General features: G+C 31.3%; 1 protein-coding gene across 2 annotated transcripts in view; it reads left to right on the top strand.

Moving 5' to 3' along the window:
• Positions 1-21,203, top strand: part of CDH10 (cadherin 10) — an 87,183-nt gene that overhangs the window by 23,377 nt on the left and 42,603 nt on the right. For both annotated transcript variants that reach the window (XM_045565688.1, XM_045565687.1), the window contains exon 2: positions 19,935-20,229. In XM_045565688.1, the coding sequence (XP_045421644.1) occupies positions 19,935-20,229 (295 nt within the window). The remainder of the gene's footprint in view (positions 1-19,934; positions 20,230-21,203) is intronic.

The following is a 21,203-nucleotide window of genomic DNA, read 5'->3' as shown; positions in this document are numbered from 1 at the left end:
TAATTGCAATGGTTAGGATTTTGATTATTATGTTAAATGGGAATAAGGAGAATGGACAATCTTGCCATTTGACCTTAAAGGAAAATCATTTTGTCTTTCTACATCATCAATATGTTAACTACAGACAGGAATTTTTGTAGAATAAAGAGAAAATCAAGTTTTCAATTGGCTTATAGTGAAACAATAAATAAAAATACATAGTTAAGGCAGATAATCTTTATTTTTACTTTTTTATTTTTTGAGGCAGAATCTCACTCTATTGCTTAGGCTAGAGTGCCGTGATATCAGCCTAGCTCACAGTAACCTCAAACTCCTGGGCTCAAGCAATCTTTTTGCCTCAGCCTCTCGAGTAGCTGGGACTACAGGCATGCACCATCATGCTCAGCTAATTTTTTCTATATATTTTTCGTTGTCTGGCTAATTTCTTTCTATTTTTAGTAGAGATGGGGTCTCACTTTTGCTCAGAGCTGGTTTCGAACTCCTGACCTCAAACGATCCTCCTGCCTCGGCCTCCCAATGCAGATAATCTTGTAGATTATCTTTTTCTGTAGGTATATCATGGGACATGTTGAATTCCATATTCTCCCACTAATTGTCAGTATGATTAGGGCAAATCATTTAATTCTTTGGATTTCTGGTTTGATCATGACTAAAAATGGAGTACTTAAATGAGATTAAATTTAAGACACCATTACATTCTTTAATTCTATATCAGCACTTCTCATAAAATACAAATAAAAGAATGAAAAAAAATCTCATAAGTATAGAAAGAAGAAATAACATTTCTTAACTTAATTTTCTGTATAAATCTCTTAAAAAGAAGTCTTTTTAAGTTATTGGAATATAATTTATACACAGCAATGAAATATAATTTACATATAGCATGGCCACATAAATATTATGAATATATTTTTATAAGTATAATTTGTAAATTTACATGAATGAGATTTTGTTTTCTTTTTCTTATTCTATTTTTTCCTCATTTTTCTAATTTTTCTAATTTTTGAAAGTACATATATTTTAAAGCTCTATAATATAATAATTCTGACATCTTTATTGTTGCATCTAACGATGACACATTATTTCATTATATACACCTACCAAATTAAAAAAAACCAAATAAACCATTTATCAGCCTTACCTAGAAAGATTCTGATTGAATTGGACTAGAGTCATGGTCAGATATATATATATATATATATATATATATATATATTTTTTTTTTTTTTGCTTTTGTTTTTGTTTTTTAACATTCTTGTGCATGGTCCACAGTGGGAAGAGAAACATGAGACTGACCTGCCCTAATGGTCCAAATCTTTGTCTTTAATTAATTACTATGATAGTCTCCCGTGACTGCTTTATAAAATTATGATGTGTTACTCCAAGCTTGAGCTTCTTTAGGATGTCCCAGAGAAGAATTGATCTTATTGTTGACTTTTTTTATGCTGTGGTTTTACTTTGCTTTAATTTTCCATCATTTCAAACAATCTGTGTTTAATTTTAATATGTGAGTACTTTTCAGACACTTTATAGCTTCTGTTCTAATACACTGAGTGGCTTTGTTCTTCAAAAAACAGAGGTACCTTCTTTCATTTTCATCTAATTGTGGGAGAGAGGGAATGACTACAAATTAGAATATGTCCCCTAGAATTACTACAGGGAGGGATAAGAGAACAGAAGAATGCAATAGGGTCATGAATGATGGGTCATTTCGAGCTAATCACCAGCAAATTACCCTTAAATTAGGTTCAGAGTAAATTAACTGTGACTCTGCTAAAAATGTGTATAGCATTGTCTTTGGCTTCTTTCCACTGAAGTTTATCCCCACGATTCTCTCATAGAATTGTTTTTAAAATTCTATTTTTCTTGATTATGAAATAAATTCAAATTTATACCAAATACCTATTTATGAAGTGGCTAATATAGAATATGAAATTTATGTTAATCCTTCAGAGATTTCTGCTTTTAAAAAACATGCATTCTGTTCCATTCATTTTCAATATCCATAAAAATATTATTGACATAATATTAGCATTATGTTTTAAAAAATGAAATATATGTGACACTTTTGAATGCAAAATTATTAAAAGAATACCAGTTACCTCTCTTGAGGGCAAGTGTGTGCCAGTATTGCTGGGCACTTTAGGTGCTGTATTTCTAATCTACTCAGCACTATTGCAAGACAAGAGTTGTCGTTCCTAGTTAACAAAGAGGAAACTAAAGTTTAGAGAGGTTGGCTATAATATCTAGCTATTTAGCTAATAAATTACACAGCTAGGCTCCAAATCTAGTGCTATATAGCCAAGAAACTGAATCTCACCATAGTGTAGTAGCATTTAAATAAATTTATGTAAAACATCAGGAGTCACTACAACTTTATTTTATTTTTGTGGACAGGGTTCTGATTAAATATATCAATCTATCAGCAATGCATTTTAAGAGTGAAATTGCTTTACCCTAAAAGCATTTATACAGATAAACATTTATAGAGAAAAGAACCCTGCAATTTTCATTCCAGCATCGATTAGCAGCCAAGATTCCTCGAAAACATGACCTAATCTTCCAGTCTCAGTTTCCATATATTTAAAAGAAATAACAGTATCTATTCATGCAAGCTGTAATTTTAGAAATCAAAATTCGGTGATAAATATGCAAACTCTTTAAAATCCATCAAGCCCCATCCAAATGCCCATCATTATTAAAACTTAGGGCACACATCAATTAAAAAAAGCATATTTAAGTCAATGCATTTTAATTATTTAAATGAAAAGAGGAATCTAAAATAAATAGAAGTGGAAGTAGCAGCATAAGTAATAATTATATTTTGGCAGTGTGCTGTGTTAATGATTGGGCTTCTTTCCCAAGATACTTTCCTACCAGTCTATTTAATATGCAGGAAATGTGAAAGCCAAAGGAAACGTGTAAAATATTGAAACATACACACATATGCACAGGGTTGGAAATATTTCCAAAAGAAACGTCATTATCTTATTTTTAATTTGATCCAGAAAGTAAAAAACAAAAAATAAAAATAATAATAATCTTGCTTTGAGTTGAGCAGCTGGGATCATGGATTAATAAAGTAAAATCATCCAAAATGTTAAATTAAAAAGTTAAAGGGAAGTCGCAAATAGTCATATGTTCACAAATTTGGAGATAAAATAATGAAAACTGGTAAGTCATTTAAGAGAAGTGATACAAAAGTGGCAAAATAATATAAAGTCACACTTTAAAAACAGAAAGTATGACCCCGTATTTACTTTGTTCTCTGGACAAAAGCCATATAATAACTGAAATCTGGCTTATCAAATAAAGAAACTGATTTTTTTGCATTTTTATCAGCTCAATGATTCCAAATGAAAATGTTTATTTTTCATTTTGGGAACAGTAATTTTAAACTAGACTGTAACATTTGTTTCTTATGAAATTTGTACTTTGCTTTCAAAGCATCATTTTGCAACCAGTCTTTTTCTTTAAAGCCCATGAATTACTGTTGTCACCTGTTTTATTGTCATGCAAAGATGCATCCATTATTGGTAATATTTAACACAATATTACTATATCAGAAGAGACTGTTTTTTTCTTTTTTACCCATGATATGTTTTCAGCTGACCAGAAACCTTTTGAATTTTCTCTTCCAATAAATACATTTCCCAAGATAAAGAAAGTACTGCAGTATGAATCAGTCCAACAGTAAAATGCCTAAAGGAAGTGTTGTTGATTGAGCATTGATCAATCAACAGGTCAATGTATGCATATTGAAGGCATGCATTCACCTGGTAAAAAAAATAATTTATTGGGAATGTTCCTCTTATATGCCCAGACATACATTTGTTTACACAGATTTATAGCTGAGTCATGTTAGAGCCAAGTAATAAATTTCAACAGATGCCTATTCATTGCTAAAATTGTGTGATACAACTTGGCTAAAACAGGTTTATGGAATGATTTGTCCAAAGAGTAAAATGTTAACAGCCTATTTTCTTTACCTGTTTATTTCTACTAAAAAAACAATAACAAAATTCCTCTAATACTTCTTTCCAATAGCATATTTATTTGTATGCACTAATAAAACAAAATACAGGATCAAATCTGTGTTTTTATGGGAAGAATTATACTACTAAAGAGACTAGTTAAAAAAAATAATTCAAACTAGGCAGGTTTCTTTATTACATCACCCCAAGCAAAATGTTTGCTTTTAAGGAATAAGATTTTAAAAATCAGTAAAATAATTCAAACTAAAATAAAGATGCTGAATGAGATTGGATTGGCCTCATGAGAGAATAATCTGGATCTTAAAACACATTAAAATATTTTGATAACTAATAAATGTTAAAGTGCATATTGGCATGTTACAGCAAAGTAAAAATGGAGACATCATAATTTAATATCCTGATCCTAACATAGTGCACATGCTTTGTAAGTATTTGTTGAACCAAACTTATATAAATTATAATAATCCGGTTCTGTCTTTCTTCTCACAATATTTTTTTGTTTTTTCTATGCTTTTTTTCTCTTTTGATTTTTATGCTGGCTTCTCCATTTCTCACCTCTGACATTTTTCCTTGTTCAGTTTCATTTCCTTGAGATGGGTCATGAATTTTATTATCTCTTCAAGTATATACTTACACCCTTTGGGAATTAGAGCATTCCTCATAAGGCATATAAATTATAGTTATCTAAAATATCTAGATTATGTTTTCTTTAAATTTCCATTCCAATAGATAGGATCATTTTATTTAGTTTCTTGTAATTCCCTTGCTATAATGTCACTGCTTGCTAAACACAAAATATAATGGGGGAAAATATTTGAAATTTTGAATGCCCTGGAAAAGTTTGAATCCTGGTTATAATTTATAATAATGAACTATTAAACAATGATGTAATATGTGTATAACAAAATATTCTGAAATGATAAAATATACTAACATGGCATTAAACAACCTCAGTTACTGACAGTTTGCCCAAACATAAATAATTTTCAACATTACTTACTGAAGATCCTACAGCTTTTCAGCACTTAAATGATCTTTGGTTTACATTGTACTTATTAGTCTAAGTTTAAAAAAATGTAATTGGTCTTTTTTTAATTTTTCCTATGTTTATTTTGGTTAATATCACATAAAATTATAATAGACACAAAGCATTTTATTTTTATACTTTGCCTCTTGTTTCAAAAAATTGAATTCTGGAGGTGGTTAAAAGTTTTAGGCAAAATATAAAATTATTATCATGATTTCTCAAAGGGTTTAAAAACAATTAAATGTAGTTCCTGCTTGAGAAAACTGGTATGCATCATTAGTTGCACCTTCAATCCATTCCATTCATATTATTTTGTTTAGTGACTATACCAATTTTTAAGTAATTGTTAGATTCAGCAGGGAGGAGTTTATTGGAACATCATTAGTTGCTGCAGAAGCTGAAGTAGTTATTTGTTCTCATATTAGACAGAGATACTTATTGGTAACCTCAGGCTTTTTTTTTTAACTAACTGGAAATAAGCGCTGTGAATTCATCTCATTTTCTTTCCCCTTGAATAATGACTAAAGGATGCAAGCAAACAACTTAGCTGAAAAATGAAATTAAGCTATAGAATTTTAATGGTGTTATCTTTATTTTTAAATGAAGGGGGCTGGAATCACAAATGAAATTAAGCATGAAATTATATGGAAATAAATTGAGTCCTTTTTTTAGCCCACAATTGGTTCTGTTTTACTAAAAACAAAATGGTTATAAATTGAAAATGACATAATGGGAAATAACAATGATTCTTTAAATTAAGGGTATTAAAATGGGGGAAAAAAATCACATCTTTCTTAGTTGGCAATAAGTTAATTATAAGTAATGCAAACAAACCAGATAATTTCAGCTTAAAATTGTGTAGAAGGTATCAGTGATAGAAATCATCTAATGCATAGTAAGCAAATGCAAATTAAAAAGGAATGGATTTTAATGATCCTACATTTATCTTTGTTTACATTTGCAGAATATAATACTAATAACAAAAGCTATCCCCCACTACCCTTGTTTTCTAGAGTTGTTCACAAAAATGTATTTTTATATACACTCCCACTTATTTGAAATGATTTTAAGCTAAATGGATAAATTTTAATCTGAAGGTTAAAATTAATTTTAAGATTAATTAAAATAAATTTAAATTATATGTAATAATTATCATAGCAATACAAAGAATAAATTATACTCAATTAATTTCCTCTATTACCAAATGACAGGCATAAGAAACAGATGGGCTGAATTTTAATAAAGTTACATTATGTATTTTATTGAATTAATATTTTAACTTTATTACTTAAAGTTTTATGGTTAAATTTTTAAAAATTATTCAATTAGCATTTAATGGTTAATTTAATCAAAATATATATAATTTATCAGTAGTGGACAGAACTTTAAGATTTTTTTTAGTAAAGATGGAGCTTAGACTATAATTTTGATTTTAATTAAATGTTATAAAGAAGGCATGGTGAGCTAATTATATAAAATAATTGTATTTTATAAATTTTAAATATCCTCAAAATTTGGAGGTTCTTCAGCAAAATATAAAAATTGACACAACTTTCACAGTTACATTTCATTTAATAATATAAATCAAACCATAATTATTTTTAAAGCAATTAGAGGCTACAATTCAATCTGACTCAGCAAATTGCATTACATTTTTAACATGCAGGTTTCCTTCTACATGGTATAAACTATTTACTCTTAATTATATCCTTTCTCACCTAATGAAAAAAATGAAATGATAAGTGTAGATTAGATGCACAAGAAACAATCTGTTGATACATCAAATGAACAAATACTATGAAGAATTTATTGGAAACAAAAAGCGAATTAGATCTCCATGATAGCTACACCAGTTACCAGAGCAGAAGTATACACTGATGAGTGGAGTGTAGAAGAAAGCTGAGATGGAAGTGGGTATTATTTTCACCTTTAATTTGAACTCATTTTTTATTTATTTTTTCCTTCCTGTTCAACAACCTGTTGTATTGATTGGCTTCCCATTCCTACCTCCCGAACTCCCACCTCTGCTAGTAGTATAAGTAAAACATCCAATAAGATATCTCCCCAGAGGTAATTATGACTCCCAATTTGGGTGTCACTACCTAGTTTCAAGCATGATATCTGTGTAGGATAGCAGAGTGGCAGCTCATCGTCCTCATGTTTCAGTTCTTCAAAAACCAACAGACATATGCTAACCTTGCTGGAAGACAATTTTTTATAAATTTCTCATATTTCTTCATTTCTAGGTATCGACAGCCAATTCACTTAGGTTAATTCACATTCCACAATAATACAAATATAAAATAGCTCACTCCCAAGTGATATTTGAGTATAGAAGATAAACTTCTCCTTCCCATTCCCCATGAAGATTGGCTCACATTCCAGATAAATATAGGTAATGCTATTGCTACAATTTCCCTTGGAGGTTTCCCGGGCGAAGAGTCTCCCAACTGTGACACAGAACCACTATATGATGTGTGGGTCTGTGATGCTGCATCATCCCAATGGGACTTCCAGGAAATGGGAAATGATGCAAATACAAAACTTATGCTGCCTACTCTGCTGACAGAGTAATCGACTGTCTAAAACTATATGGACTCATTGTGTCTTTAGTGGCTAAATCTATGGAATGTGACAAACCAACCTAATCGAAGTGTGGCAAATCGACCTTACAGCTGCTACTATGCTACTGTTTGGGAACTGCTTGACTGCTTGACAATTTGGATAGCTTGTAGTCCTTGTGTTCATTTAGTGATCAGGCTTGTAACAAAAGGGAAAAGTCGTATAAGCCTCTAATGAACCTTTTATAAAATTGCAAAAGAATAATATAATGTCACTGATACTTTAGGAAATCCAGCAGCACACACACACACACAAGAATCTCATTTAAGAACCTTGCTCTCCAGAGGACCAAGAAATAAGTCAGAGAAGAGTAAAGAACTTCAAAATAATTAAATCATATCTTCCAAGAGAGTTGAAAAAGTGTAAGACATTCTTATAAAAAGAATCATTTGAAGCAAACAAAAAGTCTATTTCAAATAATAAATAATTAAAGAAAACTTTAAAGGGAGCTCTGGAACCAATAGGTATAAATTGAGGTCTAGTAAATCTTTAACAGAAAATTTAAAGAGAGAGAAAGAGAAGAGCTTAAAGATCAGAAAATACAGAGATAATCAAATATTAATTTACATATTATTTTTTCCAGGGCTGAGGAAAAAGATTAATGGTCAGACTTAAAGCCCTTGACGATACATTACCATATAAAAAAGAGCTTAATTTCTAGAATTATTATCATGAGATTTTAAAACCACAAGGACAAGATCTTCACTCTTAAGTATTGTCAGAATAATCTCTTTTTTTTTTACCATAATTAAATGAAAATCAAATTTTGACTAGACTGCTCAACAGCAATATTGGGCACTAGATGAAAATGATACAATTTCTAAAATCTTCTGAAAAAAATTAGAAAATAATGTTATGTATCTAGTTAAATTATCATCCAAGACATTTGAGGAAAGCCATTACTAAAAAGCACAGAAAACAAAACAAATGGGAAGAAAAGCAATTTGAAGGAGTTGGATAATATGCAGAGAAAAGATAAAGTCAAAGAAAGCACCAATTTTCCAAGTATGTAAGATATCTTACAATATTAGTTAATATATATTATAGTCATAAAGTAAGAATAAATGACACTTCTGTTTAGCTCTTGCTTCCTAACATCAGAAAATTTAATGATTTAGCACAACAATAATTTTACCTGTCATAATTCCTGTGGTTCAGGATAGTGGAAAGGACTTGACTGGGTGTTTCTTACTTAGAGTTACTCATGAAGTTACAGTCAAATGTCGCATGAGGAGCTGGAGTACCTGACGAGTGGCTAGATCACCATCTCTCTTGTTCTCTGACTCTTGCTTTCATTTTCACTCTCTCTGTCTTTATGTGGTACCTTGGTTTTACCATGTGGTCTCTGTGTGGCCTCGTGGGGGGTTCCTCAGAGCCTGGGAGCAGCAGAAGAATCCCATTGTTTATATGGCAACTCAGGGCAGTAGTGCAAGTGCAAGTGTCTCACCCAGCCCCCCAAATAATGTAGCATCACCTTAGCTACCTACAATCTGTCCATTACAAGAGATTCAAGTGGAGAAGAATTGGATTCCATCTCCTGATGGGGAATCAATGGAAGATATATTGGATTATTCATCTTGATTAGGGAATGGCAAGTTATTGAAAGAGGATATGGAGTAGGAGATGTTGTTGTGGCCCCCTGTGGAAAATATTATCTACTACATATATAATAAAAAATGTATTCACATAAAAGAAAAAAAGTCTTTGGAAATTAACCATATGATATCAACAATAAAAATCTCAATAGATGGCTTGGGAATATTAGGAACATGTGACCTAGGAAGTGAAGCAAGAAGACAAAGAGATGGAAAAATTAGAGCTAAGGGACAATGAAATTAAAGGGAAAAGCCATGAGGACCAATATTTGAATAAATAGTAGTTCTAAAAAGACTGAACAAGAAAAACGAAGGAGAGAGGACATCAATGAAAAATTTATAGAATGTCACAGAACAGAATGGCATGAATTTCAGAGTGAAAGGGCTTGGCCAGCATCCTGTAATTTTGATAGAAATGTACACACACCAAGTAACAATGCCATCCATTTTCAGAAATCTGAACAAACAAAAAATTCTACAAGCTTCCAGAAAGAAAGGAATTCATGGATCTTTTCCAAAGATCAGAGATCAGAATACCTACAGATTTCTTAACAATACTAAAATGAAGTTAATTAAGTAGTGGGTTCCAGATTCTCAAGACAAGCTTTGACTCCTTTGCCCAACAAGATAGTACATGTACATCTAGTATTTTGATGTTACATAAAAATCAAAGAGTAAACAAAAAAATTTAAAAAAAGAGAAAAACATGTGGAAATTGGAAAGGTAATGCTGGTGAAGAACTATTACAGGATGATAACTGTAAACAAAATTTGAATCATAAATTGTCTCTTTTTGAACATGTCAGAAGGCTTTGGGAGATTTGTCTTCAGAAAGATGAAACCCATTTGTCATCAGCAGCTTGAGAGGAAATTTAGGCAGTCATGGAAGAATTTGTGACTGAATTTTTAAAAAAATACAAAGGAGTAGAGAAAAATAAGAATTTAGACAATTAATAGCTGTAAGGATAAAAGGAAATATAGCAGTAACAAAGATATTGAGTTGAAATTGAAAATTAAGCATTGTGGGGATGGAGCAATAAAACTAAAATCAACTCTGTGCATGCACGAGTCACTGCATTATTACTTATATTTGCAGAGAAATCTGTATACACAAATAAAGTTTGAAATCAATGAATGGAAAATAATATATCAATCAAACACTAAAAAAAGAATAATTTGACAATATGATATGATAATAGACAAAAAAACTAGATACATTGTAGTGAGGTATTTCTATCAGATTGTTGGAAAAATAAGAAAATTGCAAAAAAATGTTTAATGAAAAACATGTTGTATTGGTTATAATTATATTGATGTTGATATGCATACATAATGAATTTTCTTCCAATTATTAGAATGCATGTTTTGTATACAAGAAGTGACTATGCTAATAAAAAGTACATAAAAGATTCCACTCACAATAGCATAAAGTCTCTAGAGAGCTAACAAAGAGTCTTACAAATTCATATGATAAAAGTCAGTTACATATACAAAAAGTTAAATTATAGTGAAGGGCATTTGGATGTCCTGAATAAATGGAGAAATATATAGTATTTGAGAATAGAAAGTGCTCGTATGTTTAAGATGATATTCTCCTTAATTGAATCTGTAAATTCATTGTAATCCTGATCAAATTTTTGCAAGAATTTCATTTTTGTTTATTGTCTTGCTTTGTTTTTTAATAGAAGATAACACACTGATCTAAAATTCCAGGTAGTAAATACCAGGAACCCCAAGCCAATTTTTCTAAAAGTTGGAAAAGGAATGGTGTTTATTTGAACAGATAATAAACGTTGTAAAGCTTCAGAAAGTAATAGTGTTATTAGCTCAATGATGTGTGGACAAATGGAACAAGATAGAAGTCTCTAAAACAGACTTGTTTCCAATGGCAGAATTGGAATTAAAAATCAATGACTTAACCAGTATGTTATAAAATCTCATTAGAAAAAAATAGATTGTTGCTCACACCACACACGTGCACATGCAACCACACATTCAGACGGTGAAAGTGAGCTAAATGTCAAAAGGAAAGCCTTAAAAATATTAAAAGTGAAGAGACTATATGAGACCACATATATCACATTGGCTTAGGAAAATATTTCTTGAATAAGATACAAAGAAGGGTAACAATAAAAGCAATGATTGATAAATCTGACCATATTAAAATTAAACATTTCTCTTTTACAAATGTAACTATAATTATTTTTAAATTCAAGACTTGAATAAGACATTTGTAAAAATATAATCACCAAATGTTAAATCAGAATATATAAGAATTTCTTACAAATTAAGAAGACTATGACAGAGCAAGAGGAACAGAGGGAAAAATAAGATATAAAGAAGAATACTGAATAGTCTATAAAAATTAAGTGAGGGAGGAAGTCTCACTTGAAGGAATAGCAAATGCAAAAGTAGAAATAAACTTAGCATTATGCCAGTGTGGGAAATGGTTAAAGGAGAGTGGAAAGAGATGAGGTCAAAGTGACAGGCAGGGGCTACATCATGACAGGAGTAGTAAATTAGCCTAAGGGGTTTAGAATTTTTTTCTAAATGTGATAGGAGCCAAGGGGGGTTTTGAGCAGAGTAGTGACATGCAGCGTTTTGTATTAAATATTTCAACATGATTCCTCTGGCTGATGGGTAGAAAGTGCCATAGAAGGATGGAAATAGAAGCAGAGGGACTAGATGGGAATGGAGGTAATGGACTAGGAAGATCTGTGAGATTCGCGTTGGAATGGCAATAGAGAAGGCTGTGAGAAGCAATTGGAGGTATATCTTGAAGTCAGAAAAGATTTGCTTACTGACTAAATGTGTAGAGTTGGAGGGAAAATCAATGACTCCTAGGTTTTTTATTTTGAGCAATTGGTTTGATATTGTGCTGTTTAATAAAATGGGAAGAGCGGATTTGTGGGAAGGGTAGAAGTGATAAATTCTGTTTAGGATAAATACTATTACTCAGATTGTAAAAATATGATACATGAAAGAAAAAGATGCACATTGACTGCAGGATGGTGGTATGTGTAAGGACGTAAGGAAAGGAATGAAAGGACAGAGAAGGCTTTAACCATATGAGTTAGAATTCATTTTAATTTTATTTCTTAAAGTAAAAAGATCTGATAGAAATTTGGCAAAGTATTGACACCTATGGAATCCTGGCACTTGTTCTCTGTTTTATTACTCTATGTGTTTTCTTTATATTCCATTATGCTGGCATCAATTTTCTTGAAGGATTATAGCTAGACTTACAAGCCTGGAGTTGATGGTGGATGAAGGTGGTGGGGTCAGATTGGGAGATAGAAAGACATAAATCAGGAGGATTTAGTTTTGCTAAATCCAATTTAAGAAATATTTACTTAAACTCTGTTAGTGAATACTTATCCCTAGCCTTCACCTTCTTTTAAAACCTCCTGTCACAATGACTTTCTTGGTGAAAAGGAAGAAAGATAGATTCTCAGCTGTTTGTGTACCCCATAGAAAAGAAGTGATCTTTCTTTACTAATTCTTCTGTGACCTCTTTTCACCTTATTAATAAAAATGAATCTCTTCATTTTAAATATTTTTCATGTAAAAACTTTTTAGACATCTATATACATATGTCCCTGTATTGTAAATCCAAGATGCTTAAGAAGACTTTTCCAAGTAGATGGGGAAAAGTAAGGCTATAAAAATATAAAATGAGTCATTTTCAGGCAACAAGGTGATGTTTTTCATAATTTAGTGATTTTCAAAAATATAAGAAGAAGATGCCAGGCTTTTAAAGGAATATTTTAAAACATTTTTTCCAATAACTGTCTTTACAAAGGATAAGCTAATACATTAGAAAAAATATGTTTTTTGTGTGTTTTACAAAACACTCAAGGTTTTGTAAGGTTTTTTAAGTCATGTACTTAAATCGTTGGACTCTGAAGCAGTAAATGCTGATAAAATATATATATATTTTAAATTTCTGTCCTTGGAAGCACATAATGCCTGTGAAAGTATGTCTACAAAAAAAATTAAGTCAATGCCTTCAATGTACTTTTGGTAGTTTTCTAGTACTGGCAAATAATTATACCCTAGTTGAGAAATTTCAAGATTTGAATTAGCAGCATTTCTGACAGAGTATGTCTTCTATTAATAGAATTTATGACACTCTCTGCTAAGAGTTCTAACCAGTAGTATCATTTCAAGTAATTTATAATAACTTCACAAAAACACCCTACAGTTCTAGGATCATCCAAGATTGAACTCACCAGTGAGGGTGGCCCTGAGCACAAGGCCAACTTTGAATAGGATGCACTCTTGGAAGACCAAATGGGAAGAGGAATTCCTGGCTAATATATTTAATCCAGACCCCACTGGAGTTTTTCCTGTGGGAGGAGATCTCTGAGGAACCCCGTCAAATGTGAAAAACAAACCACTTAGCCACTTAATTTTTTGCCAGGCACTAACCTATGCAGACATGAGTGTCCATCCATCATTTAAATCCTTTATACTTGCCTCTGGTCCCAGAAATAAATTGTTAAGAAAAGTACTTATGAATCTAAATCATATATAGGGGGTATTTTTAAATTATTATAGTTGTTTTTACAATCCATTCCATTAATAGGCTTTATTTTTCCTCCCCATTTCCTTTATTGAAGAAAGAATTGTTTCTTTGGGATTCATAAAATTGTGTATATTTTTATATCATTAATATTAAAACAGTGCCCTGCAGGGAGCAAACTACACTCAAACTACACTTGCAGGAATATTTTGCTAATCTTACTCTGTAAACTTCCCATGCTCCAAGTCAAGGTTTGCCATCTTTCTCCCTTTTTTCCCCACACCCAACAAAATGAGTAACTACTTATTTATTTCTGACCAGATGGTGTTTGCTGGATTTAACATATTTTCAGCTGCTTTTTGATGCTGGGCCATTTTAACTGGTATTTTTTATTGGATGCAAATTTAAAGTTATCTGATTCAATGCTTTAGTTTCTATTTGATAATTATGTTTCTCACAGGAGCGAATAGAGCAGAATGCTAATGTTGATGCCACCAGAATAGCATAGTGTATTTGCCGTATTCTGGATTTTTTTCAACAAATAAAAAAAAAATTTCTCCATTTGAAAGAAAATCAGACATAAAATTATCACTGTACATTGGAAAAATTGATTCAACATTTTTTGACAATTTAGGTTAATGTGTTAAAAAGTAGAAATTGTTAAACCCAGGTAGTGAATGTTATAGTCCTTGTGATTCATTCATCAAAATTTATTTTTCAAGAAACTAGTCTAACCATTGCAAATGTAATTCTAATATAATTCTATAAATATAATTCTGATTTTCTCTGCTTTTCCTAGTTTTTGAAAGGGAACCAAATACCAATTGTCAGTGTCTAAAATGGTTATCAATATTCTGAAAGAGAAATAATCTGCCAATATAAGCAATATAACTTCCTATTGATAGATATGGTTTTTCACTTTTTAAAATTGGTTTTTAATTTTTTTTTCTAGCCAAGGGTGAAAATATAAGGTAAAACCTTTCATCTGTTATCCTTTTGGTAATAAGTTACTTAAACTCCCTGTACTTTGTAAATAGATAATTTGATTGTCTTTTATAATACTTACTCCAACATGAATTAATATTGCTGTGGTCTGAATGTTTGTGCCTCCCTCTCCAAATTCAAATGTTGAAATCTTAACGCTCAAGGTGTTGGAAGGGGGAGCCTTTAAAAGGTGATTAGGTATGAGGGTGCAGCCCCCATGAATGGGATTAGTGATCTTACAAAAGATGCCTGAGAGACCCCTTGTCCCTTTCTCCATGTGAGGACACAGCTAGAAGGTTCCATCTATGAACCAGAAAGGAGCCCTCACTAGATACCGAATCTGCTGGCACTTTGATCTTGTATTAATATTTCCGAGCCTCCAGAAAAATATTTCTACTGTTTATAAGCCACTCGGTCTATGCTATAGTCATGTATCACTTAACAACAGGGATACATTATGAGAAATGTATTGTAGGCAATTTTGCAATTGTGCAAACATCATGGAGGATACTTACACAATGCTAGATGGTATGGCCTATTACACATACAGGCTCTATGCGTGTAACTGTAACGCTCCTGGGTTATAAACCTGTACTGCATGCTACCGCGCTTCATACTGTAGGTAATTGTAACACAATGGTAAGTATCTACATATCTAAACATAGAAAAGGTACAGCAGAAATATAGTATTATAATCTTTATGGGACCCTTGTTGGTATGTGTGGTCTGTCATTGAGTGCAACGTCGTTATGCAGTGCATGACTGAAGTTTGTTATTGCAGCCTGAGCAGACTACAAGGTTCAGCAAACATAGTCCCTTTCCTGAAGTATAATCTTTATTTAATTTCTAAGTTATAAACCATTGGTTGGATCTCCTTTTCCGCTTCTTAAAAAATGTCTTAAACTAGACAGGCCACAAGACCCCTTTTAACTTATAAACTTCATTTTATATAAATATCATAAAATGAGTGTTTTTACAAGAAATGTTATAAAATTATCAGAAACCTACTACATTTCAAATTATCAAGCATTACTTAAATAATTTGTGTTTAAAATGTTTCTTTAAATTCGATGGATTGTTTAAGATATTAAAATTACGCAATATAAGCAAATACCATGATGAGTTAAAAGTAAGCATATCTGCAGAAAAAAGATAAATAATAGGAAAATGACTTTTAAATGTGCAGTGCAGTACCAGTTGTTCTATTTTCATTAGTTGTCACGTATCTTGCCATGTCCTTTATCTGCTTGTGAATTTACAAGGAACACAGCAGGCTGTGAATTTTTAATAGGCTTTTCTCAAGGAAAGAAAAGGTCAGTATTAACATAAAATTCTTCTTAAAAATTTGTGACACAAATGTTTCACACCGGAGAACAGGTGTTACTGAGGAAACTAAAGCCACAATAATCTAATATTTTTGTCTATGTTTAAAGAAAACTCAAATGTCTCACAAAATAGCACAAGACAAATCAATATAAAAGTTATTTCTTTCAAAGTAGTTGCTGTAAGTTTTTTGGCACATGACTCATTTATGCTAACTTCTCCACGACAGAAACGATGATTTTGTTCAATTAAATGTTTATTAAATTTACCTATTGATACCTAATATCCAAATAAAAAAGGGAAGAGTAATGAGAAAGCTACAGTTATAAGACTTAACCCTTGTCTGGTTATTACTTCATAAATGAGTTGAAAGGCGAAATTAAATTGTATCTCACACACACGAGCAATGGGGGAAGGAGATAATACCAAAACAACTGTGGAGAAAGTATACAAATAAGAGATAATTAAAATATTAAGGAGACACTAAAAAAGAAGACAGGAAGCCTAGGCAGGAGGGTAAAATTTAAGAACTTTATCCTTTGGTCTGTTTCTGTAACTGTGAGGAAAAACATTACCATCAACACACCTGTTGCTACTTAGCTCTTATTATATAACCCATCAGCATAATCTACAGGAAGAAGCAATTCCCCAAGTCTCAGGAGATCTGGAAATTCATTTCTCTGCCTCTCTTGTTATAGTAAATAGCTGCTGTAGTGACTTTAATTGTCCATTAATCAAATACATTTTTAAAGAAAATCTTTCATTAGATTTAGGCTAATGTCCTATGCCCAAATATAGTCCTTTTAGTCCTTTATTCTAGTGTTCCTGTTCAGTTATTTTCCTCTGTAAGAAAAGAAAGGACTTTTTAAAATGTAAATTATCATTAACGCAAGCTCTAGTGGTTCAAGAAAAATTTATTATAAGTCTGGCTTCTTAGGATCAAATCCTATAAATTCGTAGGTGTAATTTCCTCCTCTTAATTATATTCCCATTGGAAAGGTAGAAATCCTTTCAATTTTCTGATTTTAAAACCACAGTCTACTTGCAACCCTCATTTCTTTGATTCCCTACTACCATGTTCAATTTTCTAATCCAACAGCAACTCCCACAGTATGTGGTCCAATTATAAGATTTAATTTTCACTCTCTGTAGTATAAGTGAATGTAAAAATCCTGCTGTGATTTATATTCTAAAACTGAGCTTTATAAAAATTAAAATCTCACCATCTGAGCAGAATCTTTTTGTGTGTCTAACTGATTAGAATAGGAGAATGGATTTTAATGATCTCCATCTTGACTTGTATCCTTCTTAACCCCAAATCTATGCTCTATTAATATATTCATCCAGTGTTCTTTCTAAGATGTAAAATTTGTAAAATATAAAAATTTCCTAGGTTCAAATTCCTACTCATTCTTTGGTAGTTTAGGTGTCATATGCTTAAGAAATCCTCAGTCATTCCTGATGGCTAGTTTATGGGCTGTCCTGTGAATTTTCATTACACACAATATTTGACTCTTCCATAAAATTAGAATGGAGTTGTTGATTTGCTTTTAGATGTGTACCTGGCTCTTATAAGAATAAACAAATATTTCTCAATTAAAATTATTGAATGCATAGACAATAAACATTGTAACTATGTACTACAAACCTCAACATTATCTGATCAAATGATTGATAATATCAGTAAATTTTTCTTCCGTTATTTTGATTCTCAGACAGAACAAGAAATAGGGACTGCTCACATCTGTCATTTGGAAAATTGCCACTGTGTTGCACATGTATATAATTGAAAAGTTTCCCAGCAAATATATGCATTTTCAGTTACTAAAAAGCATCCATCTTATGGCTTTTTGAGAGTAGTTTCCTATACAACACAGTCACATGTTACTTCTTAGAACTTTTTAGTTAAAAGGAGATATTTCTTAAGTTTCTCAACTTTATTGTTTATGAATATCTAAAAATGTAGTAAAAAGTATTTGTTTCATCACTTCTTTATCTTTTTCACCAAAGTACATATCTAGTTGGAGTTTTCTTTCTCCATTATATCTATAATAATGAGTGGTTTATCCAGAAATCAGAAAAATGGAGTTTCATCCAGAGTTGAAGGCTAAATACTAATTACTACAAAACATTAATCAAAAAGTAGACTGCTTTTGTAGACCCAACAATAACTAGTAATACAAAATATTAGATATATATGCAAAGTATGTATTTATTTCAAATATTTTAAATGTTCATATGAAAATATTTTCACAGTGAATTTCATTGACTTTAATTCTCACAAAGAAAAAGAATCAAAATTTTACTTTAAAATAGAAACTAATCAGTTTAATATTCCTACGCTTAAGTACATGAAAGTGCATGTTGATGTAAGTAGTCTAAAGACCAAGAATCATATCTAGTTAGATAAATGTCTAACATAAAATTTCTACATTTTATGTGAACAGTAAAAGATAAAACATGTCAATTATTATGTCTATTATAACAAATGTTTTGTAAAGATTAAGAAAATCTACAGTTTTTTTATATCTCTTATAAATAACAAAATTTAAAAATTTAGAAGTATAATCTCTTATTGCAAATGTTAAAACCGTGTTTCTAACATATAAAAATATGTTAGTGGTTGGTGGTGCAACTAAAGAAAAACTTATAATTCTTGTGTTTTTCAAGAGGCACACTTTGTTCTTCCTGTGGCCAAGGTTTTTCCTTCAGAGTAAGAATTTCACACAGGTCATGGGAAATATTCATCTGAAATCTGCATCTCCACTCCAGAGCATCTTCAGGGTAGCTGAGACCAGTTATCCCCTGCCCAAACATCCCTGAGCTTGCTTGTAGGTCCTAGGAGAGTCTCTTCCCAGGTTATTCACCCAAAGGGTGGACAAACTAACTGGTACATCCACCCATAAGCCTGTGGGCTAGCTTTACAGATATATGTTGAAAAACAATATATATGAAATTTGCCCATGACACATGGCTCTTGGGCTAGCTAGCATTTGCACTGCGAATGTTTGTACATTGGACTGAGATGTCCACACAATAGCATGCAAAGATGTGATGAATTGATTCTAAAAGATTCAGTGTGGTTGTGTCTTAGGCACAGACAAGAGGGCAAGAAACAGGCCTTGCATTGCCTTGTTCCTGCACAGAACTTGTCCTTTGAGGTTTTTAAGAAGATAGATTTGACAAGGTAGGAGGCTGGAACATATTTTATTTTGGAGCTTATTAATTTGATTTATAACTTTAAAATATATAGACATGTATTGTGTGGACATCTATCTGTACCCTTGTTCTGAGTCTCACAAGTATTTGTGGGATAGTTACTGTCTATTGTATGAACCAAAAAATGAGGTATCGTTCCTAAAGTAGGAGCTATGTCTCATACAGCTTTGCCTGTCCTACAGTTCTCAAGATATCACTGATTCTTCAACAGAAATACAATAACTAATAATAAGTTTATGAGATGAATTTCCTGTACAGTATGAGAGTAAAATAATTTTTTATTCACAAAAAGATATGAAAGATCAGTGATTACACAATCTATCAAGACTGATGTCTTATATCTTTATCAGGATTTACTTGCCCATAAAAAATGGTTATTCACCAAGCAAAGCAAAGAGAGGAGCTTGGTTTATTTTTGTGACTTTTTTCCATTTAGGATAAAAATCATACTGATATATAAAAGGCTATTCCTATTATTTAAAGAATATAAATGAGTGTGATCAAACATATTCAACTCTCATTTCAAGAACTAAGATAACTGACTCAATTGTTCAGTGATGGGATTTGAAGGACGTCATTTGGATTGTTTCAGCAGTATGTACCTTTAGACGTTATCGTGAATATACTCTTTTTTATTTCCCTTAGCTTCATTCAGACCAAGATAAAGGAGATGGATCACTCAAATATATTTTATCTGGAGATGGAGCTGGTACCCTTTTTATTATTGATGAAAAAACAGGTGATATTCATGCCACAAGAAGAATTGATAGAGAGGAAAAGGCCTTTTATACTCTACGTGCACAAGCTATTAACAGAAGAACTCTGAGGCCAGTAGAACCAGAGTCTGAGTTTGTGATCAAAATCCATGATATCAATGACAATGAGCCAACGTTCCCAGAAGAAATTTATACAGCTAGTGTTCCTGAAATGTCCGTTGTAGGTAAGTTCATTTATAACATTTATGATGGTATTCTACTAAAAAAGTCTTTTTAAAAAATCAAGAAATCCTTATAATAATATGATCAATTAATTGAAATCCTCTTTGATTCCTTACCAAAAGTACATAGTTAATGTTTTCTTTTAGGAAACAATGAGTCAGGGAAAAAACGATTAATGCATTTTACTCTATGGATTTGTACATCTTTACAGTACACATAGGTAGATACTTTCCTCAAAAATCAAGAAAATATCATTGAACTTCAGTAGAAAACTATAAAAATGTTGTCACATATATTAGGATAAACATTGTGTAAAATCTTCACCACAAACATACTGTAAGTATGTTTAGAATGCCATAGATGTAATATAGTCTAATATAGTCTTTATATCCATATTCTAATCATAACTTACCTAAGGTCTTTATCTGGATTATCTACATATTTCAAATTATGGAATTGAATAGATTATATAATTCTTTCTTATTGATGATCAACAAACATCCTTTTATTATAAATATTGTATATAAAACTCAGCTGACAGAAATCTCATATTCAAAAAAACCAGTTGAATAGCCACATTCAATAACATACTGATACAGAATTACAAAGTTAAATTGTGGAACCTGTAAGACAGAAGGCATGAAAAAAGTAGAACTATAACATTCAAGAAAATATAATTCCCATTTTCAGTGTAAATAAATGGAAGATGTATTTGTAGACAAAGAAAGTTAAGGCTGCTTTAATATTTTTTTTTGTCAAATATAGAATGACAGGCAATAAAAAGCATCAGGAAACACTGACAGCATTTGTAGAGACATATTTTGAATTTAGTAGAATAATGGACACTTCTCAAATGTGTGTGAAGTTGTTTAAACTGATTAAACAATTGGGATACTTTTTTAACATGTAACAGTTATAATAACAAATTTTTAAACTCTGAATTTCTCAAAAGCATTGTTCTGGGATTGTTATTTAA

The sequence above is a fragment of the Lemur catta genome, chromosome 12, assembly GCF_020740605.2.
Source record: "Lemur catta isolate mLemCat1 chromosome 12, mLemCat1.pri, whole genome shotgun sequence".
Classification (NCBI taxonomy): Eukaryota; Metazoa; Chordata; class Mammalia; order Primates; family Lemuridae; genus Lemur; species Lemur catta.
The sequence above is the reverse complement of the archived record's forward strand: the minus strand, read 5'-3'. Positions and strand labels throughout refer to the sequence as shown.